The 14,625-nt window shown below is 45.8% G+C and overlaps 1 protein-coding gene, 1 non-coding gene and 1 pseudogene across 3 annotated transcripts; 2 read left to right on the top strand and 1 right to left on the bottom strand.

Annotated features, from left to right (window-relative positions):
* Window positions 1-4,956: 4,956 nt before the first annotated feature.
* Window positions 4,957-8,265, top strand: dnd1 (DND microRNA-mediated repression inhibitor 1). The gene is given in 5 exon segments (NM_001279131.1): window positions 4,957-5,004; window positions 5,532-5,637; window positions 6,838-7,163; window positions 7,310-7,442; window positions 7,578-8,265. Coding segments are annotated over 5 exon segments (1,101 nt in total). The 5' UTR covers window positions 4,957-4,983; the 3' UTR covers window positions 8,093-8,265.
* A 65-nt stretch (window positions 8,266-8,330) lies between these two features.
* LOC106604698 (histidine--tRNA ligase, cytoplasmic-like) lies at window positions 8,331-13,744 on the bottom strand (annotated as a pseudogene). Its single transcript, XR_014392310.1, has 13 exons — window positions 13,420-13,744; window positions 11,936-12,141; window positions 11,748-11,837; window positions 11,448-11,567; window positions 11,220-11,316; window positions 10,909-11,034; window positions 10,640-10,747; window positions 10,411-10,509; window positions 10,188-10,277; window positions 9,999-10,108; window positions 9,525-9,769; window positions 9,326-9,431; window positions 8,331-9,214 (listed from the first exon to the last, which is right to left on the bottom strand). The product of XR_014392310.1 is annotated as a histidine--tRNA ligase, cytoplasmic-like (transcript).
* A 140-nt stretch (window positions 13,745-13,884) lies between these two features.
* Window positions 13,885-13,956, top strand: trnaa-ugc (transfer RNA alanine (anticodon UGC)). Its single transcript has one exon. It is a non-coding gene; the product is annotated as a tRNA-Ala (tRNA).
* Window positions 13,957-14,625: the final 669 nt, after the last annotated feature.

Raw genomic sequence — 14,625 nt, 5'->3', positions numbered from 1 at the left:
TTTAGTTGAAAATCTAATTTATATTACAGGCACACTGAGATTGTCAAGTTTAAGTTCAGTTCTAATGCCTCACCACACACACGGGCGCACGTACACACACACACACACACATTGCTCAACACACTTCCTTATTAAACATTGGCTGGTGGCAGTGTTTTATTGTTGTCACAGTACATAGATATGTCTCTCCTGGTGAGTGACCGCTTGGTTCCACGCATATCACTATCAGGAACATTGGAGGGAGGGAGGGGGTTGTGGGGTATGAGAGGGAAGGAGAGCAAACACATCACTTTGAAAATGTGCCTCCAGAGCTAAACTTGATCAAAACACTAGACTACACACAGCAGTAGAAATTAGCTGCAGTACCAACAGCCACACAAAGGAACAATGACACATGATAGCACCTGGCTGAATTAGGCCCGTCTGCCACTGATCAGCAGTGCCCAAACACAAATCCATAAAGATCTTTCACAAATGAGAGACGCGCACACACACACACACACCACACACGAAAAAACATGACAGCACACTGTGTGTGTGTGTGTGTGTGTGTGTGTGTGTGTGTGTGTGATGTATGTATGTATGTATGTATGTATGTATGTATATATGTATATATATATATATATATATATATATATACTGCTCAAAAAAATAAACGGAACACTTAAACAACACAATGTAACTGCAAGTCAATCACACTTCTGTGAAATCAAACTGTCCACTTAGGAAGCAACACTGATTGACAATAAATGTCACATGCTGTTGTGCAAATGGAATAGACAACAGGTGGAAATTATAGGCAATTAGCAAGACACCCCCAATAAAGGAGTGGTTCTGCAGGTGGTGACCACAGACCACTTCTCAGTTCCTATGCTCCCTGGCTGATGTTTTGGTCACTTTTGAATGCTGGCGGTGCTTTCACTCTAGTGGTAGCATGAGACGGATTCTACAACCCACACAAGTGGCTCAGGTAGTGCAGTTCATCCAGGATGGCACATCAATGCGAGCTGTGGCAAGAAGGTTTGCTGTGTCTGTCAGCGTAGTGTCCAGAGCATGGAGGCGCTACCAGGAGACATGCCAGTACATCAGGAGATGTGGAGGAGGCCGTAGGAGGGCAACAACCCAGCAACAGGACCGCTACCTCCGCCTTTGTGCAAGGAGGAACAGGAGGAGCACTGCCAGAGCCCTGCAAAATGACCTCCAGCAGGCCACAAATGTGCATGTGTCTGGCTCAAACGGTCAGAAACAGACTCCATGAGGGTGGTATGAGGGCCCGACGTCCACAGGTGGGGGTTGTGCTTACAGCCCAACACCGTGCAGGACGTTTGGCATTTGCCAGAGAACACCAAGATTGGCAAATTCGCCACTGGCGCCCTGTGCTCTTCACAGATGAAAGCAGGTTCACACTGAGCACGTGACAGACGTGACTGAGTCTGGAGACGCCGTGGAGAACGTTCTGCTGCCTGCAACATCCTCCAGCATGACCGGTTTGGCGGTGGGTCAGTCATGGTGTGGGGTGGCATTTCTTTGGGGGGCCGCACAGCCCTCCATGTGCTCGCCAGAGGTAGCCTGACTGCCATTAGGTACCGAGATGAGATCCTCAGACCCCTTGTGAGACCATATGCTGGTGCGGTTGGCCCTGGGTTCCTCCTAATGCAAGACAATGCTAGACCTCATGTGGCTGGAGTGTGTCAGCAGTTCCTGCAAGAGGAAGGCATTGATGCTATGGACTGGCCCGCCCGTTCCCCAGACCTGAATCCAATTGAGCACATCTGGGACATCATGTCTCGCTCCATCCACCAACGCCACGTTGCACCACAGACTGTCCAGGAGTTGGCGGATGCTTTAGTCCAGGTCTGGGAGGAGATCCCTCAGGAGACCATCTGCCACCTCATCAGGAGCATGCCCAGGCGTTGTAGGGAGGTCATACAGGCACGTGGAGGCCACACACACTACTGAGCCTCATTTTGACTTGTTTTAAGGACATTACATCAAAGTTGGATAAGCCTGTAATGTGGTTTTCCACTTTAATTTTGAGTGTGACTCCAAATCCAGACCTCCATGGGTTGATAAATTGGATTTCCATTGATTATTTGTGTGTGATTTTGTTGTCAGCACATTCAACTATGTAAAGAAAAAAGTATTTAAGAAGATTATTTCATTCATTCAGATCTAGGATGTGTTATTTTAGTGTTCCCTTTATTTTTTTGAGCTATATATATATATATACATATATATATATATATATATATATACACATTGAATCTAGTACTCTAAAGAAAACTTTATGCCACCTATGTACAGAGCATACATAGGTGGCATAAAAACTCTAAAGTTTTCTTTTCGAGACCAATTCCCAAACACATAAATAAAATGCTGATACATATGCTGATAACTGCTTCCGACATCAGTCTTAAAAATACATGAACAAAGTCCTGAGTAAGAAAGGCCTTGAACGCCTTCAGCACCAGCTTCAAACAGCTGAAAATACAACATTTTTGGTTATTGAAAAGATATTTCACAGCAGTTTAGATGGTACAATGACTATCTAGACATTACTTGTTTTGTCACAAACTGAAATGAGGCAAACTATATTAGAATTTTAGCAACCAGGAAATGGCAGAGTAATTTCTGCACATTGCACCTTTAAAAGTTTGTTTCAAAGTCTTGGAGACTTGTTGGGAGTTGTGTAACGGCTGAGCAGAGCTGAGGAGATGCAGGGTGACAGGGAACAGATTGACTCTGCCCGGGGCACACCCTCAGGTTAGACTGGGAAAAGAGATCACTCCCTCCCCCTGATGTTTAGGTGAAAGAGGCGGGGACACAGCTGTGTGTGTGTGTGTGTGTGTGTGTGTGTGTGTGTGTGTGTGTGTGTGTGTGTGTGTGTGTGTGTGTGTGTGTGTGTGTGTGTGACGCCAAGGCCCTACGGCTCAGAATCTGCTGTCGCTATGCAGCTGACATGTCTTAGCAAAAGAGTGACAGTCTCCGTGACTAATTTGACTCTGAATACTACGGGAGAAGATATTCTGGAAAGTTCGCCTCTACTTCAAAATGTACCTGCCAGCTTTTAAAACTAAGAAAGACATACAGCTGGAAATTACCCAAAGGCAGCAGCATAAAATAGCAGAAGCCAACTCAGTTTTAAATGCTTTTTCTATTGAGAAGACATTAGATTTCTTCACCAACACAGTTGCCATGAATTTCACAGTACTAAAACATACTTTCAATGGGCACAGTCCCCTGTGGCTCCCTGCTACTGCCATGTACATGTCTCCTAACCAAGGCCAATGTGACAGGAAGCAGTTGTGCTTGCAGTGCTGTAACAATTTACACAACTAAATCATATAGTTTGTTTTGCATAGACAAACAATGCGTGATAGAGCACCCTGTAACCACTAAATGGCCCTGTGCTGTTGTGAGTACTGTGGGTGTGTTCCTTTGTCGCACACGTCAACACTTTATATTGCAGTCAATTACCACAGCCTTTCATGGTAAGACACACACACAGGATGGTGCAGAGAGAAGGGAGAGAACCGTCAAACCAGCACAAAGTGGAAAACACATTAATCTACTGTATATCCACCTCAGCATTAAGTCCTGAAAACATGGTCAATAAAAATTGACCTTGATGTAAATCTCATTAGCCTGAAGCAGAGCTCTTATCTGGAAGTCTAGATACAGTAATTCACTTTGTTTCATAGAGATACTTCAGATAAAGCCGTCTACGGGGAACAGTCAAAGAGAAGGAAACAGGAAACTCTCCCTCTTCTCCAAATTTCCATCTCACCTTCCTTTGGCATAGGGAAATGAACAAGCTGCTCCAAAAGGCATGATCAAAAATCCATAAAAGTCATCTGAGGGTGTAATGCAGTGCACCACCTCAAAGACATGGCCAAAATACTCCACAGTAGCAATTCACTATTCACGGTTCACCCACCACCCCCACTGCGTTGTTTTGTACCCAGTCAGCCCCTGCTATCACACCGAAACTCACAGAGCAAGCAGGTTGAGGGGATGTTTACAACCCGCTTTTTTCAGCCTCAAACGAACGGCTCTAATTACCGACGGTCTGTGGCGTGGCGCTGCACACACACAGACCCCCGAACCCAATAATTAAAAATGGATGTTACAGAGAGAGAGCAGACCTTGATGTGCAGGTGTAGTTGGTGTGACGGGGAGTTGCTCGCAGCAATAAGGAAACACTCTTTTAATGGCAGACAGACACAGCAGCCCCAGTGACACCTGGCTACATCACACTACAAAGCAGAACCACACCAAACCCTGTCAAGCAAGCCTAACCCCATGGTCCAATCCAGCCTCATACTCTACAAAATACTACAAAACCCCATACTCCCTCCCCTCATGTACCTCCATTACATGCCATAGGCCTACATATGAGTTACCAACACAACACCACTGCAGGGAGAGAGAAAAAACCTGTGTACAATCCAGAAAGACTGGCCGTTTGAGGATGTGGTCAATTCGTGTGTACTGAGAAGTTCACAAGGTCCTATTGAGAGCGTGGTCATTACGATGACACATACGTAGGCCTACATACAGCAGACCGCGGGCCAGGCTGACATCTTGTGAGAGAAAGGTGTAGTTGCATCCCTCTCCGTAAGGGAACCAAAGTCATCATTTGAAACGTGTAGTTGTTTCGTTTAAATGTTTCATTCGGCTCAGGAATAGCGAAGGATGCACCTGTTGAAAATGCACCTGTTGAAAATGCACCTGTCGAAACCCGGTGCCGTTCAAATACTTTGAGGCTTCTTCTCTAAATTACTTTCAACATTTACTGCTTCAAATGGCCTTTCCATCACCATGGTCTTCAAACCTGACTAATTTAACCACCTTTGCACACGCCCCCAACCTCCTCAGTGATCCAATCGATTTTTACCGAAGGTCACGGGATTTCACCGTGGTACCACTAATGACTAGAAATCAGTTTCGGTAATTGTTGCTACTTTTTCGAGACCTAGGATAATGGAGGAGCGTTCAAGTCAGGTAAACTGAAATAGCATAACACCGTTTTTGTTTTAAAGCGTTGTTTATGAACATGACACCGATAACTTGCCATGGACGTGTCTCTAAAGCATTTCACTAGTTGCGGCCTTCATGTAATATGATGCACACACTGGACAATGGTGTGCAATTAATGCCTTTTGCAAGTGAAGTTCTCGAAATGTTGCTTGTTTCAGAGAAAACATTTGCTCATACAATTCAACACCCGTAGCCTACTTATTTGTCAGTATCAACCGAAGTGTTTCTAGTTGTAAATAAGAGCCGTTCTCGGGTATTATAAAGGTCGCAAAATGTTAACTTTGATTCAGTAGGATGGTTTGCAAAAACAGTTAATTGGTTAGTATTGATCTACAAGACCCACATGTCAAGTGCAGAGGCCTCTCCGTTGGATAACAAGAAAGCACATGTTCAAAATTTGACTATATATTGACAGATTAATAGTCTCACAACGACATGTCTTCATAGAGTAGATTGAAAAGATAAACGTCTCAATCCTTCTGTTCTAGCAGGTGTTGAACCCGGAGCGACTGAAGGCGCTGGAGATGTGGCTGCAGGAGACTGACGTCAAACTGACCCAGGTCAATGGCCAGAGGAAATATGGAGGTCCACCTGATGGTATGTATGATTGGAACCAAATGGCCTATGGTGCTGCAAATGCTCATGTTTTCAGTGGTAGGTATCAGACAGTTTGTTGTTGGGGTATCCAGTGGCGTAAAGTATTACTTAAGTCATTTTTGGGTGTATCTGTACTTTACTATATATATTTGACAACTTTTACTTCAATACATTCCTAAAGAAAATAATGTACTTCTTACTCCATACATTTTCCCTGACACCCAAAAGTACTCGTTACATTTATAATGCTTAGCAGGAAAGGAACATGGTCCAATTCATGCACTTATTAATTGAACATCCCTGGTCATCTCTACTTCCTCTGATCTGGTGGACTCACTAAACACAAATGCCTTGTATGTAAATAATGTTTGTGTGCCCCTGGCTATCCAAAAAAATATGAAAATTGTGCCTCTGGTTTGCTTAATATAAGGAATTTGACATTTATACATTTGATACTTAAGTATATTTTACCAATTACATTTACTTTTGATACTTTAGTATATTTAAACCAAATACTTTTAGACTTTCTCAGGTAGTATTTTACTGGGTTACCTTAATAGAAAATGACCCATGTAAAAGTATCTTTACTTTTAATCAAGTATGACAATTGGATACTTTTTTTTCCACCACTGGAAGTATCTATTCTTCAATGTAAGAAGAACTGTAGCGTTGTGGATTAATATTGGCAAAATCTCTAAGATGATATGCCTACTCCATGTCCTACATAGCATGGCAATAGCCATTTTACCTAATCACTCCCTAACGACACACCTGTTGGTGATGAAGTGATCAGCTCACACATGGAGAACTTACTCATCTACAGTGAACAGACTGGCAAGCCAATTGGAATTAAGGCAAATTCACCAGGGGTGTATTTATTACTTAACCGTTCCAGAAGCAAACTAAAGCAAACAGTTTCTATTGAACATTCCGGTAGGTCCCTCACCATTCCATTTGCCTCCACTTAAGAAATGTTTTGCAACAGAATCCGCGTAATGAGTAAGTCCCTGGGCACCTCCGATGTTTGCAGATCTGTAAAGTGGAAAAAGTTCCACCATTACACTGCTTATACTTATCCATACCCTTCAGATCTGTAAACATCAAAAAGTTAGGGGAAAGGCTAGGGAGAGAAAATAACTTGCAAGTCAAAGCCAATCTAGTGAAGCCACTCCTGACTCCACTGCTCCCTCTGGTGGTTAGACTGGCTTGGCGCCCCCCCTGGGCCGGGCTGTGAGGTGTTCATCAGCCAGATCCCGCGGGATGTCTTTGAGGACCAGCTGATTCCGCTGTTCCGTGCCGTGGGCCCTCTCTGGGAGTTCCGCCTCATGATGAACTTCAGCGGACAGAACCGTGGCTTTGCCTACGCCAAGTACGACAGCCCTGCCTCGGCCGCTGCCGCCATCCGCTCGTTGCATGGCCGTGCCCTCGAGTCAGGGGCACGCCTCGGTGTACGGCGCAGCACGGAGAAACGTCAGCTCTGTCTTGGGGAGCTGCCCACCAGCACAAGGAGGGAGCAACTGCTGCAGGTCAGGAGGGTGGGGTGGGTGGTTCAGGTGGAGGGACTTGTGGGGTGGGAATGATGCATGTAGAAACAGAACATTACAAAAATCGCTGAATTTACAGTTTTCTAGACGTTTGGTCTGTGTGTGTAATTCTTGTGTCCCACCTGCAGGTGCTGCTGGACTTCTCTGAGGGGGTAGAGGGCGTGTCCCTGAGAGCAGGGCCTGGGGAACAGGGGATGTCTGCAGTGGTGGTCTATGCCTCCCACCATGCAGCTTCCATGGCCAAGAAGGTGCTGATTGAAGGTAGGCCAGGGTTCTCATGGAGATTCAGTGTACTGATCAGCGCACACAAAGCTTTCTGTTAGTAACTCTTACATTTGAAATGCTCCCATCTGACCTTCAATGTTTTCCGTCTGCCTTTCCACCCTCTCTCTGCAGCCTTTAAAAAACGCTTCGGGCTGGCCATCACTTTGAAGTGGCAGTCCTCTTCTAGGCCCAAGCACGAAGAGCCTCCCAGACCCTCCAAAACCCCTCCTTCCTCTCCTCCCAAACCTCCTCGCTGCTCCCTCCTGGACAGCCCCCGGCCTCCCCTGCACCTCGCCCAGCGTCAGCTCCCTGCCTTCTCCCGGGCTGTGAGGGCGCCCTCTCCCATGGTGCACGCTGCTCCTGAATCCCCCAGGGGGGCGACCATGGTGCCTCCTGTGGATGCAGCAGCCCTGCTCCAGGGTGTGTGTGAGGTGTACGGGCAGGGGAAGCCCCTCTATGACCTGCAGTACCGCCACATGGGGCCTGACGGGTTCCTGTGCTTCAGCTACCGGGTGTATGTGCCGGGGCTGGCCACACCCTTCACTGGGATGGTGCAGACTCTGCCCGGCCCCACCCCTGGAGCCATACAGGAAGAGGCTCGCAGAGCTACAGCCCAGCAGGTCCTCAGCGCTCTGTACAGGGCCTGATGGTGTTGAAGCACAGATCCCCTACTTTGTTTTAATTATGAAAATACTTAAATGTTTTGCACTCTTTTATATTTAGTAAGTAGATGCATGATTTTACTTTTTTTTTGAACCACTTTTGCATGTTTCTGCACCATTTAATTGTTTCTCATTATAATAAAATGAGATTTGTCAAATGTCTAGCAGGTGTGTGGTATACATTTGAAATATGCTCAACTGAACTAAGTTAATCAAGCAAATATCAGATGAATCAGTTTATTGGTGGGTCAAAAGAACAGGCATTTTTCTCCTTAAGCATATTTTACCTTAGTGCTCAGACTGAAGCAACTTGCAACAGTGCCTCTGTCATACTATTGTCTTAAGTTCATTGTCCTTGAGGCTACGCAGGTGTCTGGGTAGTTGGCATGAAACCACTGCCTTTTTATTAAGACCATTAATGAGAGAGGCCTGGACGAGTGGAACGTGGAGGGCTTTGGGTGGTCAGCGGTGAGACCTGTTCGCCTGTGGTTAACTTTCTGGGTCTATCGGGTGATGAGCCGGGGTGCTGTTGTCAGGCATGACTTAGACGTCTGAGGTCCTTTTCTTGATTTCCTCTGCTAGTTCTGCTCTCATTTTCGTCAACCTGAGAACCAGACCAGAGAGAAACATGTTTGAGGGGTGGTGTTTTATTCAACCAGGAAAAGCCCATTTGAGACCCAGTGTCTCTTTTTCAAGGGAGACCTGGCCAAGGCAGCAACAATCAATACATTACATGATCTAGCCTAAAAAAAAAAGCATTTACACTCCCATCAATATTTTACATTCATTCCGTGGCACTAACATATGGATTGTAGACTATTCCATGCATCTGGTGCACAAGAAGAGAAGGCAGTCTTGCCAAATACTGTGAATGTCCTGGGGACTTTAAGTAGCATAACAGGTATGGTAACTGCTAATGGTGAAGGAGACCAGACAGAGGGAGTTTGGTGTGTGTCTCTCGGCTGTGGACTGTTCGGAGTTTCACCACCCAGTCCTTGAGCTCCTGCTCCCCCAGGATCGCCGCTAGGGGGATCCCAGAGTCCTCACAGTGCTGCAGCTGGCTCAGCAGCTTGGGGTTCTTCTTAAACACACACGGTCATATCAGTACTATTAAACGGTTCCTCTTACGAATAGCCACTACCCACACAGCCTTTTCAGCAGTGGAAATTAACTACACGCACATCTCTCACTCACTGTAATCAATCTTAGATCGAACACACACCTTGATCCCGGCGTTCAGTCTGAGTGTCTCATTTAGGAGGTTCTTCTGTGCCGAGGCCACCATGACCTGAGTCTCTGTGGTGCACACCTTCTGCGCCGATGCCTGGGGGGCCAGACCCCAACGCACCAGTCAGACACAGGCTCTCTCAGGCACTTATATCAGACAGTTTGATAATGCCCCGTCCCCCTTCCTTACCTCAGCCTTCTGCTCCATGATGGTGAAGACCCTCTCGATGCCGATGCTGACCCCCCACACACGGCACCTTCCTGCCCTTGGGGTCAAACATGCCCACCAGGCTGTCGTAGCGCCCGCCACACTGCCCACGCCCTCCTCTGCCTTGTCGCCGCCACATTGACCGGGCCGGTCTGAGTCAGAATGGCCTCATAGATCACTCCTGTGTAGTAGTCCAACCCACGGGCCAGACTTAGGTCAAACACCACCTGGGGGAGGAGAGAGAGGACAGATTGGGAGGAGGCGGGAGGAAGGAACACGAGATTAATGATATGGCAAAAGGACTGCAACCTTTCCGGCTAATTTCAGCTGATCATATGTGTATAACCGCTGACCCCCAAAACTATGTATGTTAAACTAAATGCCTCTACAGAGTAAGCTGTTGATGGACAGATTACCTCAGTCATATATCACCTTGGTCACCAGACAACCTCTCACCTTGTCCGTGACCTGGAAGAGCTGCTTCATGTCAGTGAGGCCGGCACACGCCTGCTTGCTCTGCGACATCTTAGCGTCCTGCAGCAGGCGCTCAGCTAGGTCCATTCCCCCTGGAACACACACACCAACCAGACAAGTTCAGACAGGGGAAAGGTCAAAGGTCAGTCTGCGTGTGTGATCTGTCCTCACCCTGCATACTGACATATTGTCCAATCTGATCAGCTGCCTCCTCAGACAGACCCTTCTCATTCACCATCTCTTTACATCCTCCCATGACATCTTTAGAGAGAGAATAAAGAAACATTTGATCCTTATCAACTTGTTTTGCATATTAAAATATTGCTCAGGTTTATTGTTTAAGCATTCCATTTCCTTAACCACATAAGAGTTGGGATGAGTGCGGTGGGTTTACCTTGTCCAGTTTGTCCACTGTGGAGCAGATGGTATGGAACTTGTCATCTGGAACACCACACACTGCAAACATCCCATCTAGAATACGTCTGTCGTTCACCTGCACAGATAGGATATTATGGTGGGGAGGAGAGTTAGGAAGAGTACGTCCACAAATACACACCTTTCATGAGTTCCTTGCTTCAGATTGCATCTCAAGATGTTTGACCGTGGATGCGTTTCTGACCTACCTTGATGCGGAAGTCTCCCAGCTCCAGCTCACTCAGGATCTCGTGGACAATCTTCAGGCACTCAGCGTCTGGGATCATGGGGTCGTACTGGCCTGCAGTGTCAAAATCCTGGGAGGGGGAGAGACGCACACAGAGAGCTAGAAAATGGGTAATGTGTTTCCACAAACACCTGGATGTAGCAGAAACCAAGAACTATTCCAATGTTAAAGTTGAAAGTCTAACACCAGGGTTTGCGTTTCACCCAATAACTTGATCGCTCGGATGCTTACACACTGATAGAACTCCCTGTAGCGGCCGCGGGTCATGGCAGGGTTGTCACGGCGATAGACCTTGGCGACGTGGTAGCGCTTGATGTTGGTGATCTTGTTCATGGCCAGGTAACGGGCGAAGGGCACCTGGGAGGGGGCGGGGTCAAGGACTAGTAGACACCTGATTGGCTCACAACGTGGATAAAACCCATAAAGGGATATACAGCTGGTTTGCTTTAGAGGCATGACTATGAAAAATGTGGGGAATTAATTTACCAATCTGCAAGCTATCCCACTTAACAATGTATGCATCAGGACTAATACAAGGATACAGTGAGATCATATCTAAGGGACAGCAGCTCTCCTCCTTGGTCCTTCAGGTCGTAGATGAGCTTAGAGTCCTCCCCGTACTTTCCCCGTCAACGTTTCCTACAAAATCACAGATGGGAGGAAATGGTCAACCTAAGTATATTATGTATTACAAATCGAGGGGCTAGTTCATCTCTTTCTATTCTTCGTCAATGGTGTGTTTTGTGTGTGTATTTGCCACGCACACACACCTTCAGCTCAAAGACGGGCGTGTTGATGGTCTTGGCTCCGTGGCGTTTGAAACAGCGAATGATGGTGTTGAAGACTCTCTCTCTGATGGCCATCTGCTTAGGGTTATAGTCCCTGGTGCCCTGAGAGAGAGAGGGAGATGAAGAGATGGGAGGGCGAGAGAGAAAAAGAGTGCATAAGCAATACATCACCTAGTGATTTGGACTTTCAATAAAGACAAGTAGTAAACATATTACACAACAAGTTCTCTTAATGATCATCCACTGCCTGTGAGGTGCACTCTCCATGGTGGCAGTCTATACCTTAGCAGTCTTGAGCGTGAATTGGTGTTTGCCTTCATCTCCTCCAATCTGAGCCTTCAGCTTTAACAATTTGGCCACTTCCTCATCGATCTAGGAAAGAAACAAACAAACAAGGTTAAAAAAAATCAGTGTTCACCAGGACCTTGAACCGATTCTCCCCATTCCACCCTCCAGAATATGGGTCTTACCTGAGACCCAGTCATCCCAGAAAGGGTGCGTAGAGAGCGGACACACAATCGAGACCGACGGCCCGCCAACCCCGCACACAGACGCAGGGATGCCATACCCAGGCTATTCATCGCAGCAGGAAAAAGCAACCAAAAAACAACAACCAAAAATGGCCGTTCAGGAGTGCGGCATCACATCAGCAGTACAGTCCAATAGAAAAAAAGGTCTACCAAGCCAGGTGAGGGGTTATCCAATTCAAAAGCAGGGTTATCCAGGAATATCCAGTGGACGTGTTTGGATCCCAAGCAGTGACATGTGGAGGAGGTAGATGATGATGGACGTAGATTTGGCCCCAGCAGGGTGGTTGGCATCGAGCAGGAAGAACAGGAGAAAAGTGGTGAGCAACCCTATCACTAGGGAGGAGGGCAGGCATGACGCATCATCACAACACGCGAGGACTTTATCCTATCCCAGGAATACCTGGGATAGGATAAAGTAATCCTTCTAACCCCCCCCCCTTAAAATATTTAGATGCACTATTGTAAAGTGGTTGTTCCACTGGATATTATAAGGTGAATGCACCAATTTGTAAGTCGCTCTGGATAAGAGCGTCTGCTAAATGACTTAAATGTAAATGTAAATGACAAAACATGAGAGGCAGGGGTCAATCAAACCAACAAGCCTAATCACAGCCCAGAATCAAACCAACTAACTGGCCTATCACAGCCCAGAGACATGGGTGGGCGCAGGACTTAACTGACCCCTGGAATCAGAACTAGGCCTATCTCTGGACCGGACAAGCACTGGGCCGTGTTCACCAGGAACAAATCAGGATATAAAAACTAAATAATTAAACTGTGTGACCTACTGAACACGACCTGACCCTGGCCTGGTGATGTAGGAAGGTCTGAAAAGTCAGTGAGCTCCAGCCCTTTGGCATTCAGACACAGGTAAATTAAAAACATATAGAAACACAGAGAAAGAGGCAGAGAGAAACGGTTAGGGAGAGGTAGAGAGAACTATACAGTTGAGGATAGAGAGACTAAAGGTGGAGACAGACTCAGTGCAATAATCTCAACATTCTGCCATTGAAAGGAACTATGTATTCAAACAGGCTGGAAAACAAATGTACAACGATTGACCAGCCCACTAACAATTGCGCATGTTATGACAGCTATCTTGCTAATTATGCCAAATAACAGGGAGATTGCATCATCAGCTGTGATGCCTGACAGCTATTTTTTGCTGAATAATTTGGGTCACTATTATTAGCTACCTTAGCCACGTGCTTCAGAATATAATTCATTATTTACTTCGCAATGGCCATGACATGAATGCCAATTCTGATTGAGCTAACGCTAGCTAGCTATTTTGCGATTCATTCATCTGATAGAGAACCGTCGAAGCCGGTGTTGTGGCACTGCTACCGCTAGTTTATCGCATATGGCACGAGAGTCTATGTTTCCACCAATTGTCAATAAAACTGAACGTCGTGAATACTGACCTGCTCTTTGCTTGCTTTCTCTGTCTTTAGGTTCCGCACGACTTCTCCTTGTGTTTTAATTGCACCTTGTATCTACGCTTTATCGGCCATGGTGTTGTATCTAATGTCAACGTAACTAGAAGAGATATGTATGTGCTACTGCTGCTAACTCTTCATCGAAGACCGAAACTGAGATCCGATGATCTACCTACACGTACCACACAGTCGCAGTATATTCAAGACGGCGTTTGTCAGAGCGTGATGAAACAATGTAGCAATTTAGCGCTAGTAAGTAGTACATACCAGATACATTATAACAACCATGTTTTAGCAGAAAGACATGGAATGAAACGAAGGCACGCGCAATAAAAAGGTGCAAGGAGTTTCATACTTCCTACACTGACTATTAACTTTATTTTGTACTGAACTATAACGCTCAGATATTATACAGTATAACTAGTGTGTTTTTCACTGAGACTATATGTAGGGGATGTAGCTCAGTGGTAGAGCGCATGCTTTGCATGTATGAGGCCCCGGGTTCAATCCCCGGCATCTCCACACCTTTTGACAAAGATCTGTTTTCTGGTGTTAAAATTGTATTTAGCGGATGAAGTTGACTATAATGCACCATATACCCGGATATATGAAGAAATTTGTAGTTTGCTTACTGTTGGTTTTTTACATTAAGCTGTTGAATTTAATTGCACCGTTTACACTGTATCCTGTGCATATGACCAATCAACTTTAATTGGATTTTATTTTGTAACATTGTCACGACCATTTTATTATGTGATAGTCAAGGATTTGTGCTGCACTTATTCTTATGAACAAATGCCAACAGACAGTCTGATGTTGAGTTGTCTAGTCTCAGCTTTCTGCATGTGCTCACTGAGAATGTTTTGTAAACAAACATCAGTGTTTTGGTGTGAAACTTGATATATTTTATTATTTAGAATGTCTCTCTGAAGGCATGAACAAGTCTGCTTAGGTTACACTTGTAATGTGTAGATTGTCAGCAATATAATACCCTATTTTAGCCACACACACACACTTCTCAACTCTGGCAGTGGTGTCTGTGCAACATCTAATGTTTATGCTCCCTTTAGACATTGAGTTAACAGGGGAATGTTGGAGGCACAGTAGTCACATTGTGACCTGCAGTACCCAGCTAACTGCAGGACCTGCATAGTCACAGTATGAATCTGTATTGTCCTCCAAGTTAAATAT

Source organism: Salmo salar, chromosome 05, assembly GCF_965601325.2.
Source record: "Salmo salar chromosome 05, fSalSal1, whole genome shotgun sequence".
In the NCBI taxonomy this organism is placed as follows: Eukaryota; Metazoa; Chordata; class Actinopteri; order Salmoniformes; family Salmonidae; genus Salmo; species Salmo salar.
Note: the sequence above shows the minus strand (reverse complement) of the source record. Positions and strands in the feature narration are given on the sequence as shown.